The sequence below is a fragment of the Lytechinus variegatus genome, chromosome 14 (assembly GCF_018143015.1).
Source record: "Lytechinus variegatus isolate NC3 chromosome 14, Lvar_3.0, whole genome shotgun sequence".
Lineage (NCBI taxonomy): Eukaryota > Metazoa > Echinodermata > Echinoidea > Temnopleuroida > Toxopneustidae > Lytechinus > Lytechinus variegatus.
This window is the reverse complement of record NC_054753.1, coordinates 29174826-29193031: the sequence shown is the minus strand read 5'-3', so window position 1 is coordinate 29193031 and position 18206 is coordinate 29174826. Positions and strand designations below refer to the sequence as shown.

The following is an 18206-nucleotide window of genomic DNA, read 5'->3' as shown; positions in this document are numbered from 1 at the left end:
CCATCTTACAAAGATTTGTGATTGATCTGATCAATCACGACTATGGAAAGCCAGCAACGTCACCATCTTAAATACATGTTTGTTCAAAATAATTACTAGAAATAATGTATATTCATACATAATCTGTTTTCTTGGCAATTCTTTTTTGTATTCAAAGCACATCAAACAAATCTCCAAAGAAAAAATTATGACACTGATGGATTTCCGAAGAGTTACAATCAATTGGATCAATCGCAACTACTTGCAAGACTGGGCCCTGTTGTACAAAGAGTTACATTGATCCGAATAATCGTAACTTTATGGAAATCCATCAGTGTCATATTTTTCTACGAAAAATTTGCACAATGTCCTTTTAAAGGGGAAGTTCACCCTGAAGAAAAGTTTGTTGTAAAAATAGCAGAAAAAATAATAAAAAATATTGGTGAAGGTTTGAGGAAAATCGGTCAATGATTAAGAAAGTTATTAGAATTCAAAGTTTTGAATTTGTGACGTCATATGCGAGCAGCATTCCTACAAAGCGAATGGTAAAAAATATATGAAATGTCATTTTCTCAGAAAATTGAAAATGGTTTTTACTGTGCCTTTTTTATATCAATAGACAAATCATTTCACACCCGATCATAAATAGAAAACAAAATAAAGTTATCAGGAACCGTACAAAATTTGAAATTCATTGATTTTTTACCATTCGCTATGTAGGAATGCTGCTCGCATATGACGTCACAAATCCAAAACTTTGAATTCTAATAACTTTCTTAATCTTTAACGGATTTTCCTCAAACCTTCACCAATATTTTTTATTATTTTTTCTGCTATTTTTACAACAAACTTTTCTTCAGGGTGAACTTCCCCTTTAATGCAAAGAGAGGAAGAAAACAATGAATGCACGAATATACATCACAGCTAGAAAATATTTTGAACAAACATGCATAATAGATGTTGCCGTTGCTACAGGACCCTGGTCTTCCTTGCTTTGTTTCATATGGGTACAGAAAGGTGTTTCACAAAAGAGTGAAGTGTAACTGAAAGTCAGTGGGGGCACTTTGTAACAAACTAGTTCTTGAATTGACAAAAATTTGTTGCAAAATATCTACCAACAACAAATCTGTAATCTGCCTCATCGGACATCTTGGATGTATCCCTTCGACTACTAGTACACGACTCAGGTAACCTTGCATAAGTTAACCTTTAGAGTCAAATATTTGCCCAAGTCAATACAATTTTTTTCATTAATACCACATTCAATATGCAAAACATGTATTAAATACCTATTCTTAGTCAAATTTCTCCAAAATTGAACAGATTTCTGAGCTCTCAAAAGATTTGATTGACTAAAGCAAAATTACTACGTATTAAGATACAGTTGTGCCTAAAGATTTAACAGAGCTGCCAACCTGAACAAGTACATTTCAGTATTTTTAAAGCTGAAAATCAGTATTTTGGTGAGGAAATCAGTATTTTCAAAGATATGCAATAGGACAAAACATAAAACTGAACTTTAGAAATCAGTATTTTGTATGAAACCATCAGTATTCTTCTCATTTTTCAGTACTAAATACTGAAAATCAGTACTACTTGGCAGCTATGCTAAAGGTTTAACAGTGAACCCCACTACAAAATGCACTCCTTCATGCTAAGTGTTGAATGTAGGAAACAAATCTACTATGTTCAGTAAGCCCAGAGAAACAAATTTTTATTAAATGTAATATTTCAATACCTGACTTCACAATTCAATATCTAAAACATGGTAAAACATGAACACTTTAAATATATTCATTTTCTGGTACGGTTCACTAACTTTTGAGCATCAATGTATATCTTTTCCTTATTAAAGGGGAAGTTCACCCTGAAGAAAACTTTGTGAAAATAGCAGAAATAATAGTAAAAAATATTGGTGAAGGTTTGAAGAAAATCCGTTAAAGAGTAAGAAAGTTATTCGAGTTCAAAATTTTGGATTTGTGACGACATAGACGAGCAGCTGCCCCATGTGTTATGCGATATAAAATGTATGAACTTCAAATTTTGTATGGTTCCTGATGACTTAATTTTGTTTTCTTTTCATGATCGGGTGTGAAATGATTTGTCTATTGATATACAAAAGTTACAGTGGAAACCATTTTCAATTTTCTGAGAAAATGACATTTCATTGATTTTTTACCATTCGCTATGTAGGAATACTGCTCGCATATGACGTCACAAATCAAATAATTGAAATTCTAATAACTTTCTAATTTGATGAATTTTTCTAAAACCTTCGGCAATATTTTTCATTATTTTTTCTGCTATTTTTACAATAAACTTTTTGTCAGGGTGAACTTCCCCTTTAAATACAGTTACTTTTTTTTTCATAAATTGCTCACTGTAGGGCTTTGTAAGTTCTTAACATACTGTTGCATAAATTATAGAATTATATCTTGACACATCCTATGAGGGCAACTCTTTTAAATGCTTTCAGTTGACGTTGTTTATCACAAGGAGTATTATTTGTTCCTCATTTGTAAAATATATATTCAGTTCAAAGTCATTTTTATGATCATAAATATTTCATATTGATTACAAAGTTAAACAAATCTTTTGTTGCAAAAAAATATTTGTAATCAATTGCCAGTTTCAGTTGCAAATTCACATGTACTAGGTCAATTATAACCAAAGCGAATCAATTCATTTTGTTTATGCAAGATGCAGACCACCAATCAATTGCCAATTTGCAATTAAGATGATTGATTTTAGAATCTAAAATTGACTTCCAATGGATTGCAAGTTTCTTGCAATGCCCCAGAAGTTGCATTTCTACAAAATTGAAACAAAAATTCCATCATCCCAAGAGATTTGACTTGGGGAAAGTAACCTGTAATTCACTTTTCCTTTCATGTTTTCACTTTAGGGCCAAATTTCATGCACAAACACTCATCCTTTTAAACCCTCGTTCCGATATGATGCAAGAGAGCGCAGCAATGTTTGTCATTGTGCTCAAATATGAGACAAACTGCATACTTAATGGTACATGTAAAACATGACGCCAGTGGAGGCACCATCATGTGTCATGGATCTGACGACATATGTCAGGCAAGACAAGATAATTACATTGACATCGATGCAACTGAAAGAAATATATTTTTTATTTCACAGGATATCTAATTTTTGTCCATTGCATCCTTTTGCTACTTCAGGTGGTGTCTCATAAAGATGTTCATAAATTTATGCACGATTTTACTCAGGACTAAAACATGTTCTCAGGTACTTGGTCAGCTCCAAAGGGTCCATTTAGCACAAGGAAGGGTCACCAGTTGTGCGTTTCATGAAAGGACTTGTCGGACGTTTTATACGACAAGTCCCATTTTATCCGACAGTTACCATAGGAACAGTGCCTCTCAGCCAATCAAAATCATGGAAAGATGTCAGATCTGACAACTTGTCGGATGAAAATATTGATGAAAGGGTCACCAGTTGTGCGTAAAGTCATTCGTTATTTACAAATCGCTTTGTGAAACACCCATCTGAGCATTTTATTTCAAATCTCATGTAGCTAAAATTTCTTCCCAGTCGAAGCTATTTCTGTAAGTCATATTGATTTGAGTTGGGCAAAGTTTGTTTGTTCTCTGTCAGTCCATGAATATGGTCTACCCTGACTTGTTTTACAATGCACCTCTGAGATCTGAGCCTGTAACATAAAGCTTTACAACTGATAATGAGACTGATTTTTTACGATCGACCATACACAAAAGTCAATGCAATCAATCGCAGAAATCGTTCACATGATCAATCGCCAAGGTTCACGTAGCATGGCCCTAGGAGATTTTTAAAGCCTCTTGTAGAAGTAGATGTATCCCAGGTCCTTAGGTGGTTTCTCTGATTGCGCAACTTTGTCATCGTTGAAGATCACCCATCTGGAAAATACAATTGCGTAAAGAAAATTAAGGAGTTACACGATATAAAGGACATGGTTCCATTATTTCAAAAGTATAAAAATGTGAAACGAGGACGCGCTTATGGGGGCAACTCATCCTTGTAGCATAATTAAGCTAAAGGATGGTTTGCTCTTATGACATTGCGTAACACATTTTATGTTTGCCCGATCTATGCATATTGCTATCACCTTGAATAATGCCAAATTTTAGTGGTAAAGATTGAAATGAATAGGACAAAGTATTCAAAAACTATCTTGAAGAAATTGGCAACTTAGCTGGCTTAATTCTTTGCTTTTATGTACAGTATCTTGCTTGGTCAATCATACAGATGATAGAGCAAACTGTGACTCTTTATCATACCAACATCCACAAATATAGAAATAAGGATGCTATAATAATCAATTTGAACACAATTTTCATCAGCAAAGTCTCTAAACATTTTGTTTTGTCATGGAGAACTGATTAGCAAGGACTACCTTACCTTCCTTCTTTCTTGATATGGCATACATAGTGACCGCATGCTGTAGACGTACCCATGTGACTTACAAATGCAAACAGTTGGTACTCTGTAACATAACAAAAGAACATGAACGAGATAAATTTGTCCTCTACCAAACTACTAGTAATGTGATATATCATGCAACCGCAATAAGCTGCCATAACTCTCCCTCTTTACAGTTTAGAACACTGGAAAACATAGAAGTAATATTTATTTCTCAAGTGGAAATGAGACCTTCCTTCCTCCTCTGATTTCTTCTCATTTCCCTTATCCTCCCTTCCCCTCCTCCTCTCTTGCACCATTTTCCCTTGCCCTCTTCCTCCCTCCTCCCTTCCATTTTCCCCTCCCTTACCCCTCCTCACTTTCTTCTCCTACATGTATTTGCATTTATTGAATCTGATACTATCCTCCTCTTACTTTTTCACTGTCTCCTCTTCCTTCTCTTCCTCCTTCCTCTCCTCCTCCTCCTTTTCTTCTCCTAAATCTACTTTTCATTTGTTCTCTTCATCCTGTTCTTCCTTCTCCTCTTCATCCCACTCTTCCTATTCCATTCCTTCCATCTCCTCTTCCTTCTTATTCCATCCTCCTTTTGAGCATCCGAGAGCTCACTTACTTTCACGACCATCCCGGCACGTGGGTCCGCTGGATTGCTCTGTCTCCATCGCTGGATCCAGCTCGTCTGCGTGGCTGAATATCCACTCTGCTGCCCTCTCGAGGTTGTTATCCTAAAGGGATCGCGGAATAGTAGGAAAACATCAGTAAAGACAAATGCATGTATTGATCATGGTGAGTCCAGTGTGATCATTACCTCTATCCTTCCATCAATCTATCTTATGTTTCATTCATTCTTTCATTCCTTGTCTCATTTCTTGCTGTGAATCAACTAGCATAGGTATGTCATGACCATCATGTCATCATCCATCTATCTGTCAAGCCCTCAATCAATTCATCCATCCAAAATGGTTTTCTTCTCTCACCTTTAAACCGAGTTGCTCTTTTGGTTTATATCAAGCTAAGAATGCAATCATCCCTTCACCAGTTCATCTATCTGTCAATGCCTCTTTCATTTCTCCCTTCTATTCCATTTTCCTTCCCCCACCCTTACACAGCTTTTGTTGATATGGTGCCAATAATGCAATCATCCGTTCATCGATCCATCAATTTTTCCATCCTTAAAATAATTTGATACCAGGCGCAGATCCAGGATTTATCGGGGGGCACCGTTTCTTTTTTAAGCAAGATTACGGAGAAATTGTGCATAGCACATACTTTTCACAAGTACATGTATTACTACATGTATATGCCACCCCCAAAAGAAGGGTAATACAACTCATGGAGTACAATTTCCAAAGAAATTTATTAAGGGGATGGAGACCTCAAGATCTGCTTCTGTTTCATACTTCATTATTCCATCTCTTTATTTAGTTATACTCACTGTTGCCCGTAGTGCCTTGGTAGCTTGAGCCTCTGTGAAGCCCATACTCACGATCATCGCAATAGATTCTTGGCTCACTGAAATCTCAGTCTTTTGCTTCTTAGTTGCTTGACCTAACTGCAAAGGCTCAGCAAAATCTAGCAAGAACAGATTTAAATAAAGTGTTTTTCTATAGAATATTGCATCAAGGCTGAATAAAAATTTAAAAAAAATAAGAGTGTGGACTGGCATCCGTAAATGGGTGATTTCAAGTTTAGTGTTGACCTTTTGGTGTTGGTGTTAGGTCAATTTTTACACGATTATAACACCAAACATAAAATGAAGATGGTCCCGAAAAGTCACTCACTAGTTGTTGAGAAGTCAATAATCTGATCTGGACCAGGTATACAAACTCTGAATAAGTTTTAGAGCTAGGGGAAGCAATCCAAATTTCAACACCAACACCAAAACTGGACTTGAAATCACCCATTGAAATATTCAAATTATTGTCAGAAAGTAGACTAGAATGATCTTAATTGAGTTTGTCTTTATGGACCAAGTCTACAGCAGGACTATAAAACAACACAAACAAGTGGAATGCCTCTGGCCGTCTCACCTGCATCACGCGATTCAACATAGCAGCAGTGCTGACTTTGAAAACTACTATAACTCACACAAGATGTTCAGTGATACTTGGTTACTCTTATTTCCACGTTTTATGAATTAGACCAATACACTTACAGAGATAGGATGGTAATTCAACAAATACCCCCAATGCGGTCAAAGGTCATGTGAGATCAATGAACTTTGGCCGCATTGGGGGTATTTGATCATGTTACCTGAAACTTGCACAGGATATTCAGTGATACTTGATTACTCTTATGTCCAAGTTTTATGAACTAGACCAACATACTTCCCAAGTTGTGGTAATTCAACAGATACCCCCAATTCGGCCAAAGTTCATTGACCCTAAATGACCTTTGACCTTGGTCATGTGACGTGAAACTCATGCAGGATGTTTGGTGATACTTGATTAACCTTATGTCCAAGTTTAATGAACTAGGTCCATATATTTTCTAAGTTATGATGACATTTCAAAAACTTAACCTCAGGTTAAGATTTTGATGTTGATTCCCCAACATGGTCTAAGTTCATTGACCCTAAATGACCTTTGACCTTGGTCATGTGACATGAAACTCTAATAGGATGTTCAGTAATACTTGATTAACCTTATGGCCAAGTTTCATGAACTAGGTCCATATACTTTCTAAGTTATGATGTCATTTCAAAAACTTAACCTTAGGTTAAGATTTGATGTTGACGCCGCCTATAGTCTCACTCTGCTATGCAGGTGAGACAAAAACAAATGCAGTCAGGAAATACAGAACAAACAAACTATAACATGTATACAATTGTAACTACATGTTTATCAGTATTACTATTAGACTTTCTGCATTAAATGTATTTTTAAATGTCTTTTAAAGCTTTAAAGGGTTTTGCACTGATTGATATTTTGAGGTAGCTTATTCCAAATAATGGGACCCCTACATAAAAATATATTGTTTGAGAAAGAATAATGACCATATATTGCACGAGTATCAGCTGAATTTCCAGTATTATATCTATGTATATCTCTATTGTTTTGAAAAATATTGTCATAATTATTAGGCAAAAGGTTGTTATAATAGGAATACAAAAAAAGAGTTAGTTGAAAATCATGCAGTAAAGAAATTGGGAGTATATTTAATTTTAAGAGACTATCAGCTATGACTTAGAAAGGGTTTATGGCATATTATACGAACTGCTCTCTTTTGAAGAAGAAAGATGCGGTTCAGTAAGTGTTGCTTGCAGGATCCCCAAATAATATTTCAATAAGATATAAGAAATCAAATGCAAAACCCAAATACATGCTTCTGATTGAGTTAATTTCAAGTTGCATTTGGATTTGGTAGTTATATCTGATTGCAACTTATTCTGCGGTGGGTGCCACCTTCGTCTTACCAGGATCTTGTGAATGCTCAAATATCCAGTTCATGGCAGCTTCTGAGCCCATGTTGTTGGTATGGTAGACGGCTTTCCGACAAGCCTCCCGGGGAAATCCCATATCTGCTAGTTGACCTACGGTGGCCTCATCTATAACAGGTTCTAAGAATAAAACAGAATAGTATACAAATAAAACACCTCACTGAGGGCATTGGTGAGAATTAAGGTCACCTTCATAGCAATCGTACAATTGGCTACGAATTGAAACCAATTTGGCCTTACTTCAAAATAAGGCTTACAGTCATCCTAATTTATTATTTACTCGAGCAGATAATTTGAACCTCATATGAAAAGATACTTTTCATTCACATTTTCAGAAAAAAAAAGCAAAGTATGATTTGTTCCAGAAATGGATTGTGGACCAGCTGTAAGATATGCGGAAGTCTGTATATGCAAAAGTTACTTTTGGAGTACTTTAGTTCTTACATGTTCAGTCTGTTTTTAAAGTAACAAGCATAATGACTTAGCAAAATGATATGTACATGTATTAATGTTTTATGAGAAGGTGATATCGATACTTATTTGATAAAGCATCCTCATCTTAAGACCAATAACGGTCAATTAAACAAGTCATTATTCACTTGTCGTCAACATTTCTGTGTTTTGCTGATGTGGTTTACGGTACACCATGTGGAGTGTTATAGGAACAGTGGATAGAAGAAGAGAAGAAGTGGATAGGCGAGAAAGTGGAGATTTGAGAGTAGAGTATTCTTTCTTGAAAATAGTCCTGAAAAGGACTGTAAACCAGAAGGAATGTTGAGTGAGAACAGCTTGAGTAGTAGAGCTGATGAGGAGATGCTGGCTTGAGTCGGCGAGTAGAACTACTCAAGCTGTTCTCACTCAACATTCCTTCTGGTTTACAGTCCTTTTCAGGACTATTTTCAAGAAAGAATACTCTACTCTCAAATCTCCACTTTCTCGCCTATCCACTTCTTCTCTTCTTCTATCCACTGTTTCTATAACACTCCACATGGTGTACCGTAAACCATATCAGCAATTGTACATGCCACCATGCAAACCTTCAAACAACACCCATTTCTGTGTTTCTTTGCTATTCTGTTTGCTCCCTCATTGACTTTTGCACCTTGAGTATCTCTAAAGAGATGGATATGATGCCTTCTAAATTTCATTTATCATTTATTATTAGTAGTACCAGATCAAGTTGTTTTAGTCATCAAATCAATCTCACATATTTTGTATGAAGTCTTCACTATTTAGACCAAGTTTGTGGATCAATTCATAAGAGTCAATCAGTCATCCTAATGTATTTGAAAACTCACTGCAGTGGCAAGCATTACGTGATTTATTTCTATATTACGCAAAATACAGCTTCGAAGGCATTAGAATGGTAAAAGATTGTTGACTTAAATAGATTCTTATTGAAAGTAGGCAGGTTGCAATTCTAAAAAGGGATTAATTAGACAATGCAACAGAAACCATCTTTTTGTAGACATTTGATCAATAATAATTGACTATTAATAATGATTGTAAATGTCTAAAAAGAGTATTTGAAAGGTAACTCAATCTTTTGATACATTTGTGTCCAAATATTTGTTCACATCTTTAACCCTAAAAAGACTGGGCTATTTTGGAGGCTAGAAAAACTGGGGGGGGGCCTTTTGGGCCCCCCCCTAAGATCTCGGCCGTTGGTCGTCCGATCGCAACCAAATTTGGCACACACATCCTTTGTCATGTCCTCTAAAAGAAAACATAGTCAAAATACTGATATTCATTGTATTTTTTAATATATGCATAATTAATTATGCGAATATGCAAATTTTCATCAAAAACTTTAATTTTTCATACTTTGGTACCTATTGCGGTCCATAAATCCCCGTTTCAAGGTTTTCAGCTGTAAGAAGAGGTTTTTTATCATGGAATTGTGTTATTTCGTGCGCTTGAATTATTAGATATGCTTATGCAAATTAGTAATTACTAAATATGCAAATAAGTACTCTGCACGCGTTATGTAGAGAAATACAACATTTGGCATGTTTTATTGCATTATACACTCTCTTGCAATGAGCCGAAGCAATCTTAGAAGATAAACAAGTGATGTGTTACATGTACACTAGTTGGTGAAAACAAAGCATAAGATATATTACATAATTTATGCAAATTATATTCATAATTAATTATGTGAATATGCAAATTTTCATCAAAAAATTGAATTTTTCATATTTTGGTACTTATTGCGGTCCATAAATTCCTGTTTCAAGGTTTTCAGCTGTAAGAAGAGGTTGTTTATCATGGAATTGTGTTGTTTCATGCTTGAATTATTAGATATGCTTATGCAAATTAGTAATTACTAAAAATAGTTGTGCAAGCGATTCTGGTATTTTGCACTACTTTTCTTATGTTTTTCTTTGATTTTAATTTCTTATGTATTTCTTTATTTTGCATTTCTTATGTATTTCTTTATTTTTTTATGCAATGTTTTTATTATTTTCATATCCTAGAACTGCTACTTGAATTCACAAGTGACATGATATAGAAAGAAACAAATAAAAATGTAGTTAGAAAACAATGTGTATAACATTCATTCAAATACCATACACTTTACACACAAACGAATACAAATTTCAATTTCTTACGTGACATGTGATACGAAAATGTTACGTAACTCCGCAACCGCGGCATGGGGGTATACAAATTTGGTATCAAACTTTGCGCAAAACTCAAGAGAAAAAAGTCATGAAATGGCGGCGCGAACGCTTCATGCGCAAAAAAGTTATCGTGATTTATGTACAGGGGGGGGCCTAAAAGGCCCCCCCCAGTCTTTTTAGGGTTAATACTTTTGATAAAATGAGAAAATGCAATCGAAATAGAAAGAATTGGCATGCATGTTGATGAATATGAATGTTTGTCTTGGTAAATATCTCTCAACAAATATTGTTCTCAAGAGACATTTCGATTATTTTGTTTGATATAGTTTTATTGCCACGCCCAGTAGAGGGATGAGACGATGATGGTAATTTTTACAAGTGGATAAACAATCAAGAATATAATGGCAGTTTTGCCTATCAGAATGAAAATATGATGTTTTTATCTATGGAATAAAAATGAATTTTCTGTCCCAGAAATATCAGATTAATACTGTAGAATAGTTTCTTGCCCCTTGGACTACTATCAGTGTAAATAATTGCCCAATAATTTACCAAAGAAATGGGTAAACCTTAGGGTCAGCTAACTGTTAAAGACAGCTACAGAAAACTTTGAGGAACAGAAGTGAACTTTTGATGCAACATTTGAAGAACACAAAATGATTGCATGTAATCTTGAATAACTTGGACATAAAGTAAAAATTCTTAACAATTAAGACAGAAAAAAAAACACTGACAACTTCCGTGATTAAGATAAGGCAATTACTGAGGTAATATTATAGCAATACGAGATGGAAAAGCAGTGTGCCATTCTCTTTTCAGATAATCTTTACTCTCTTTTCTTGCGAAAAAGTATTGCCACCAATGGGGCTTATCACTGTTCCCAAATCTAATTCTGATTACTCATCTCAATCCAGGATTGCTTTAAGAGGCATTGGCAGATCAATTGCAAAAAAAGAATGTTTTCAGTGTTCTGAGTGATAAAGGCGAGGATTTGCCAGCTTCGTCTGCAAGTACATGCAGGAAGGAAAATATGTGAACTCCTCGAGGTGTCTCTTCAACTCTATGTTGATTGCCGGCTGTATATCAGTGATATTCCAGATGAGCAACAATTTGGATTTCTGAAAGGGTACTCCTTTACACCGACATCTCTCTTGAGATTCTTATCAAACTTCACACCTTTTAAAAATATCAGTCTAACTCTACTAGATGCAGAAAAAGCCTTTGACACTGTCTGGCATGGAGGCTTGTTCTAGATCTAATACATGCAGAAAAAGCCTTTGATACTGTCTGGCAAGGAAACTGGTTCTAGCTCTACTAGTTGCAGAAAAAGCCTTTGATAATGTCTGGCAAGGTTTGTTCTAGCTCTACTAGATATAGAAAAATCCTTAGATACTGTCTGGTATGAATGCTTGCTCTAGCTCTACTAGAACCGGAATATGCCTTTGAAACTGTCTGGCATGGAGGCTTGTACTAGCTCTACAATAACAACAAAATTTGATGTTTAGAACAATAACAAACACGGAAACAATATTTTGGAAAACAGTCTCTAGACTAGACAATAAGTCAGCGACAGTACCTGGTACAGGTGGTCCTTCCTCGTCAGGTAGTTCAACTTCTCCTGGCTGTAGACCAGTCCCTCGATACTGGCCCAGGTCTAGTTCATCAGGCATCTCAACTGATACATCTAAAACAATGAGAGGGATACAAAACATATGAAAGTTCAGTTTGCAGAGAATGGTGTCATGATCATTATCTAGTTGCCCTAATAAATAGTGATCAAATCCGTTGCATGACTCTACCACTGTGGAGCGTTGTGGCCCAGTGGATTAGTCTTCGTACTTTGAAACAGAGGGTCGTGGATTCGAATCCCAGCCATGGCGTAATTTCCTTCAGGAAGAAACTGATCCACAATGTGCTGCACTCAACCAAGGTGAGGTATGGGTACCGGTAGGAAGTAATTCCTTAAAAAGCTGTGTGTGCTATGAACGCCTAGCTTAGCCGGGTAATATGGGAGCGCCTTGAGCACCTAACAAGGTGGATATGTGCACAATATAAATACCCTATATTATTCTTATTACCAGGTTGGGATCAATTACTTTCTTCAATTACAATTACAATTATGTAATTGTAAATGAGGAAATATTCGATTACAATTACTTTTTAATTAAATTACATTTTTTCAATTACAATTACTTTTGTCACTTACAATTTCAATTACTTTCTCGAAAAGTCATAAATGAAACCAATTTGTATTATGTACATAGTACTATCTATTTAAACATAATTCTAAGTTACAGAGAAACTGACAAGATTAAGGTGAAGGTTACAGAGCAGGGATTCTGCTTTTATGCTCTTTGATGCTGAAGCAGTTGACATGAAAAAAAGTAATGAAATTAAATCATGAATTAGATTTATTGCTAAGTAATTGAATATAATTAAAGTTAATTGCCAGTAATTGAAGTCTATTCTATTTTTTTTTTATTACAATTACTTTCCCTCTCAAAACATCGATTACAATTACACTTACTCAAAAAAAACGTAATTGAGCCCAACCCTTGACTCTACACACAACTGGTGATCCTTTAATTTCTGATGAAGTAGCTTCAACAAAAGGGTCATCTATCGTGCATAAAGTCATTCATGACATTTGAACAGTTTCATGAAATGCCTACAAGAATATATCTGAGGACCCCTTTTCATTCAAGTGTCACAATCATCAAACCAATACACTTACTTGTGGTTAGCAATAAAGCCATGTGGTATCAGCTAAATTTGTCTCCAAGTAGATAGAAAAAAAGGGCTTGATATTTAAATAAACTTACCAAGTTTCCTAGGTGTCCAGTCATTCCCTAATGTAAATTTCTTGAGTTGAATAATAAGGTAGTCTGGGAATGAGGATATTCTTGTTGACCTGTTGATATTCAATCAAATGAAAAATTTATTTGAAGGAAACAATTAGTAATCTTAACTTTCTACTAGTAGGTAATGATATTAAAGATAAATTCCAGTTTTGGTAACGATCTCAAAATGACTTTTGACAGAATCTGATATAATGACCACCCAAGTGTCTGTTTGTATGAATAAAAAATATGTGCCAAAGGATTCAGGAAGAAATTGTGTAATTGCAGAGAAATAAGCAAAATAAGCGCAGATTCGGTCACTTCCGTCGGGTCTTTATTCCAGCAATATTAATACACTGTCCCACTTGTGCCTATCTGTGTTGGTGATCTTCAGTGTGAACATTTTTCAGCATAGATTTCAAGATTTCACAAAGTTCAGCTTATGTAACTGTACCAGATCTAGATCCTCGATATTCTGACAATTAAGCCTGGTTTTACAGACTTTCTCATGAAATCAGTGTTTACTGCAACTACTGGAATTTCTCTTTAAGCCCCCTTTACACCAGATGAAGTTCCTGCTACATTCTTAAAATTCAGAAGGAAACCAAGGATGCGCACCAATTTCATTTGATTTTCTTAGGTCCTTACTGCATCAATACTACATGTGTACTGATCAGACAGCACTCCTGCTAAATGGACTCTGGACATGTTCAAATTCAACGTAGCGGAAAATGGGTCTCCGGAGAACATGTAGACTATACCACGTTATTAACAGTTCTCGCTACTCTTTTGTACTTCATAGCAGTTCCTACTGCGTCACGGTAATTTTTTCTTGACGTAGCGAGAACTGCATGGACATAGCTTTGGGGTAAAAGGGGGTTTTTAGTCAGAAGCTCAACACATTAAAAAATAAATTGATAAAGGGGCTGTTACACCTGAGTATTTCAGCAAGCCTATGCTGACGAATGCAGGTCATGGCAAGCCATTCTCTAAATCTCATTTCCTCTATTTTTACTTCTAAATTTACTTTACACTTAGGTAAACCTTTCAGACATTAAGAAATGGGGTCAATAAGAAAATAGGAAAATAATTGTAACTGTGCAAATGTCTGGCTACGCCTTTATTAGAATTCCTTTGATCTTTGGGAATTCAAACCAAATAGTAGCCATCACTAGGTCTGAATGAACAGACTAAGCTTGATTTCTATCTGTCTAGTCTTGTATCAGACTGCACAATAAACCACAAGCAGCTGACATGAAGACAGACATGGAGATCGAAGGTTGATCTGACAAAGTATACTGGTGTTTAATGAAGCATCTTGACAATGATTTTTTTTTATTTTATAAGGGTTTCAATAATTTTCAACAGATTTTGGTGAAAATCAATATCTGAAAGCTCCATGAAACAATGCCCGGATGACAGCATTAGAGGGAATGACATAGAAGAGGCAGAGAAAAGACAGATACACAGACAGACAGAAATAAGTTGAGAAGCGGAAACAGAGACATTTCTTGAATCTGGGCAAATTCCAGTGAATGACTGTTAGCCAGGGCCCCTATTTCATAATGGAACCCCCCCCCAAAAAAAATACTGTAAAAAGCTACTGCAACAGGTTACTGGCGATTATTTCATTGAGTAACGCATTCATTACGGATAACACTCTTTAAAGGTCAAGTCCACCTCAGAAAAATGTCGATTTGAATCAATAGAGAAAAATCAGACAAGCACAATGCTGAAATTTTCATCAAAATCGGATGTAAAATAAAGTTATGACATTTCAAAGTTTCGCTTATTTTCAACAAAATAGTTATATGAATGAGCCAGTTACATCCAAATGAGAGAGTCGATGATGTCACTCACTCACTATTTCTTTTGTTTTTTATTGTTTGAATTATACAATATTTCAATTTTTACGAATTTGACGATTAGGACCTCCTTGCCTGAAGCACAAAATGTTAAAATAATGGAATTCCATGTGTTCAGGGAGGAATGAAACTTCATTTCACATGACAATGATGAGAAAATAAAAATATTTCATATTTCATATAATAAAATACAAAAGAAATAGTGAGTGAGTGATGTCATCAACTCTCTCATTTGGATGTAACTGGCTCGTTCATATAAATATTTTGTTGAAAATAAGCGAAACTTTAAAATGCCGTAACTTTCTTATTTTACATCCGATTTTGATGAAATTTTCAGTGTTATGCTTGTTGAATTTTTCTCTTTTTATTCAAATCAAGTTTTTGTTGGGGTGGACTTGTCCTTTAATCATGATATATAGATGAAGAGGCTGAGGTAGGAAGGACATTCATTAGGTAAATTTGTAGACTCCTAAAACTGAATGATGAATACGAAATGAACTTCACACAAGTAATGTTACCTGAGGGCAGTAGTCTTTGATTTGACGGCTGAACTGTAGAAATCCTCTACAGTCTCTTGTGCAGCAAAGGCATCTAGGCAAGATTGAAGACTTATCTTAGGACGCACGACATCCTTTGGATCGACTCTCTCTTTCTTGGCTTCTAGTTTGGCTTTCTTGGCTTCATACGCAGTAAACTCGGCTAAAAGTAGGAAAGGACAAAAGGGGAGATTTCTATGAACATGATCTAAATATGGTTATTTGATTGCCACAATTGCTACTCTGCTAGGGCTAGGGTTAAAGCTGTCACAGGATTTTGTGTTCAGAATGACGCGAGGATTACAATTAGGGTTAGGGTTTATGTTTGGTTTAATGTGTGGATTTTCTGTAGGAGCAATTGTTGCAGGAGCAAATGTCATGGCACCCTGAATATGTCCCAAAAAATAACTAGACAATCACAAGGAATACTAAGTCAATTCAACCTACATCTCTATAATGCAACTGGCAAACTCATTTCGCCTCATGCATAATTGCTCACAGGAAAACTGCAAACTAACTCTGAAAACTGTCACTCCCAAAAGCACAGATGTCAGTTTATAATGGGCTTGATGCACCAGGATTTTTGTGGTCATTGGAGTTGTGTCTTTCTCGCACCTTGCAGTCATTTTCCAGTCCTATGCCAGTACGGGTTACTCGGCGCTGACAAGACTATTATTTGTAGGTTTTTTTAATTTTGAGAGGGCCTTTGTAATTTAGTTTTGAAGATAGCTTACTTCATCCCATCAACTGCTTTGAGAGATTTGAGCAGGGGAGCATTTCATCAACATTTTCATCCGACAAGTTGTCAGGTCTGACAACTTTCCTTGAGTTTGATTGATTGAAAAGCACAATCACTATGGCATCTGTGGGATAAAACAGGACTTGTCGGATAAACGCCCAAGTCCTTTCATGAAACGCTCCCCTAGTAAACATTGACCAATCATTTCAGGAAGGACGCATATAAAGTAGGTTGGACATACACTTTATGGAAATTGTCTAGCTGATTACTTGATTTTATTTTTAAATATTGTTTTCAATGGATCACATTGACATGATTTCAAAAACTGAACAGGGATGTATTCGAGGGTGATACTTCCGAGTCATGAGGCCACTAGATAAAACCACCTCCACAGACTTTGTAACTAGGCCCGAGTTACATGTATTTTGCAGGCAATCCAGCAAAATGTTGCCGAGGCCGGCCTTATCTTCATTGGTGTAAATAAAACTCACCTAGGTTTGTGGCAGCCTCTAGTGGAATCGGTACTCCTAGCATGTAATCTGTTCTCTTTTTGTATTTGACCTGGTTGGACTGTGAACATTGGATCCTTTCTTCAAGCTCAAACTGAAGGCAGTCACAGGGATTTAACTGACCTCTACTGTGCCTCTGTTAAAGAATATATTGAAAACCGGTTGAGGTTACAGGTCAAGTCCACCCCAGAAAAATGTTGATTTGAATCAATAGAGAAAAATCAGACAAGCACAATGCTGAAAATTTCATCAAAATCGGATGTAAAATAGGAAAGTTATGACATTTCAAAGTTTCGCTTATTTTCAACAAAACAGTTATATGTATGAGCCAGTTACGTCCAAATGAGAGAGTCGATGATGTCACTCACTCACTAATTCTTTTGTTTTTTATTGTTTGAATGATACAATATTTCAATTTTTACGAATTTGACGATTAGGACCTCCTTGTCTGAAGCACAAAATGTTAAAATAATGGAATTCCACGTGCTCAGGGAGAAATGAAAATTAATTTCACATGACAATGATGAGAAAATCACAATATTTCATATAGAATACAAAAGAAATAGTGAGTGAGTGATGTCATCAGTTCCTCATTTGCATACCGAACGAGATGTCCATATACCTGTTTAGTGAGATGAAGCGGAACTTTAAAATGCCATAACTTTCTTATTTTACATCCGATTTTGATGAAATTTTCAGTGTTATGCTTGTTGAATTTTTATCTTTTTATTCAAATCAACCTTTTGTTGGGGTGGACTTGTCCTTTAAAGAATAATGGTCCTTACAGGTATACCAGTGTGTTGGCTCAGTTGATCCAACTTACAAGCCCTGGCTGCATCAGATTAAAAGACTAACGTATCAACCGTCGTAACAGTCAAATTTGGTCTCGAAAAAAAGTTTTAGAGATTTTTGAAGAACAATGAAAGTACAAATCCTATTCATAACTAAATTACTTTGCAGCAATTAATTTTAGTTTTTGAGATATGAGGGGATTTTCACGGCAATACCATAAAAATCCCATTGGAAATGTGCACTTTAGGAGAGCAATACGTTTTGACTGACCAGGATTTCCATGCGCACAGTCAGCCAAACTGTGGTATCGGCACTGGGCACTGCATCGACTTTGCACATGAAAAGCGGTACAATGTTCTTGTCTGATTAGCATGCGATAAAAAAGGCTAATGTTGTAATTTGTGTGAAATGAAATTTCTTTTTCCCTACATGAAGGCAAACCTTGCAGAAGTTGA

General features: G+C 35.7%; 1 protein-coding gene across 1 annotated transcript in view; it reads right to left on the bottom strand.

Annotated features, from left to right (window-relative positions):
* Window positions 1-3443: 3443 nt before the first annotated feature.
* Window positions 3444-18206, bottom strand: part of LOC121427588 (ubiquitin carboxyl-terminal hydrolase 5-like) — a 43330-nt gene continuing 28567 nt past the window's right edge. Inside the window, exons 13-21 of the mRNA XM_041624053.1 lie at window positions 16942-17095; window positions 15694-15874; window positions 13293-13381; window positions 12047-12154; window positions 7823-7966; window positions 5843-5979; window positions 5021-5132; window positions 4390-4474; window positions 3444-3887 (exon numbers count right to left, since the gene is read on the bottom strand). Coding sequence (XP_041479987.1) covers window positions 3800-3887; window positions 4390-4474; window positions 5021-5132; window positions 5843-5979; window positions 7823-7966; window positions 12047-12154; window positions 13293-13381; window positions 15694-15874; window positions 16942-17095 — 1098 coding nt within the window. The 3' untranslated portion in view covers window positions 3444-3799. The remainder of the gene's footprint in view (window positions 3888-4389; window positions 4475-5020; window positions 5133-5842; window positions 5980-7822; window positions 7967-12046; window positions 12155-13292; window positions 13382-15693; window positions 15875-16941; window positions 17096-18206) is intronic.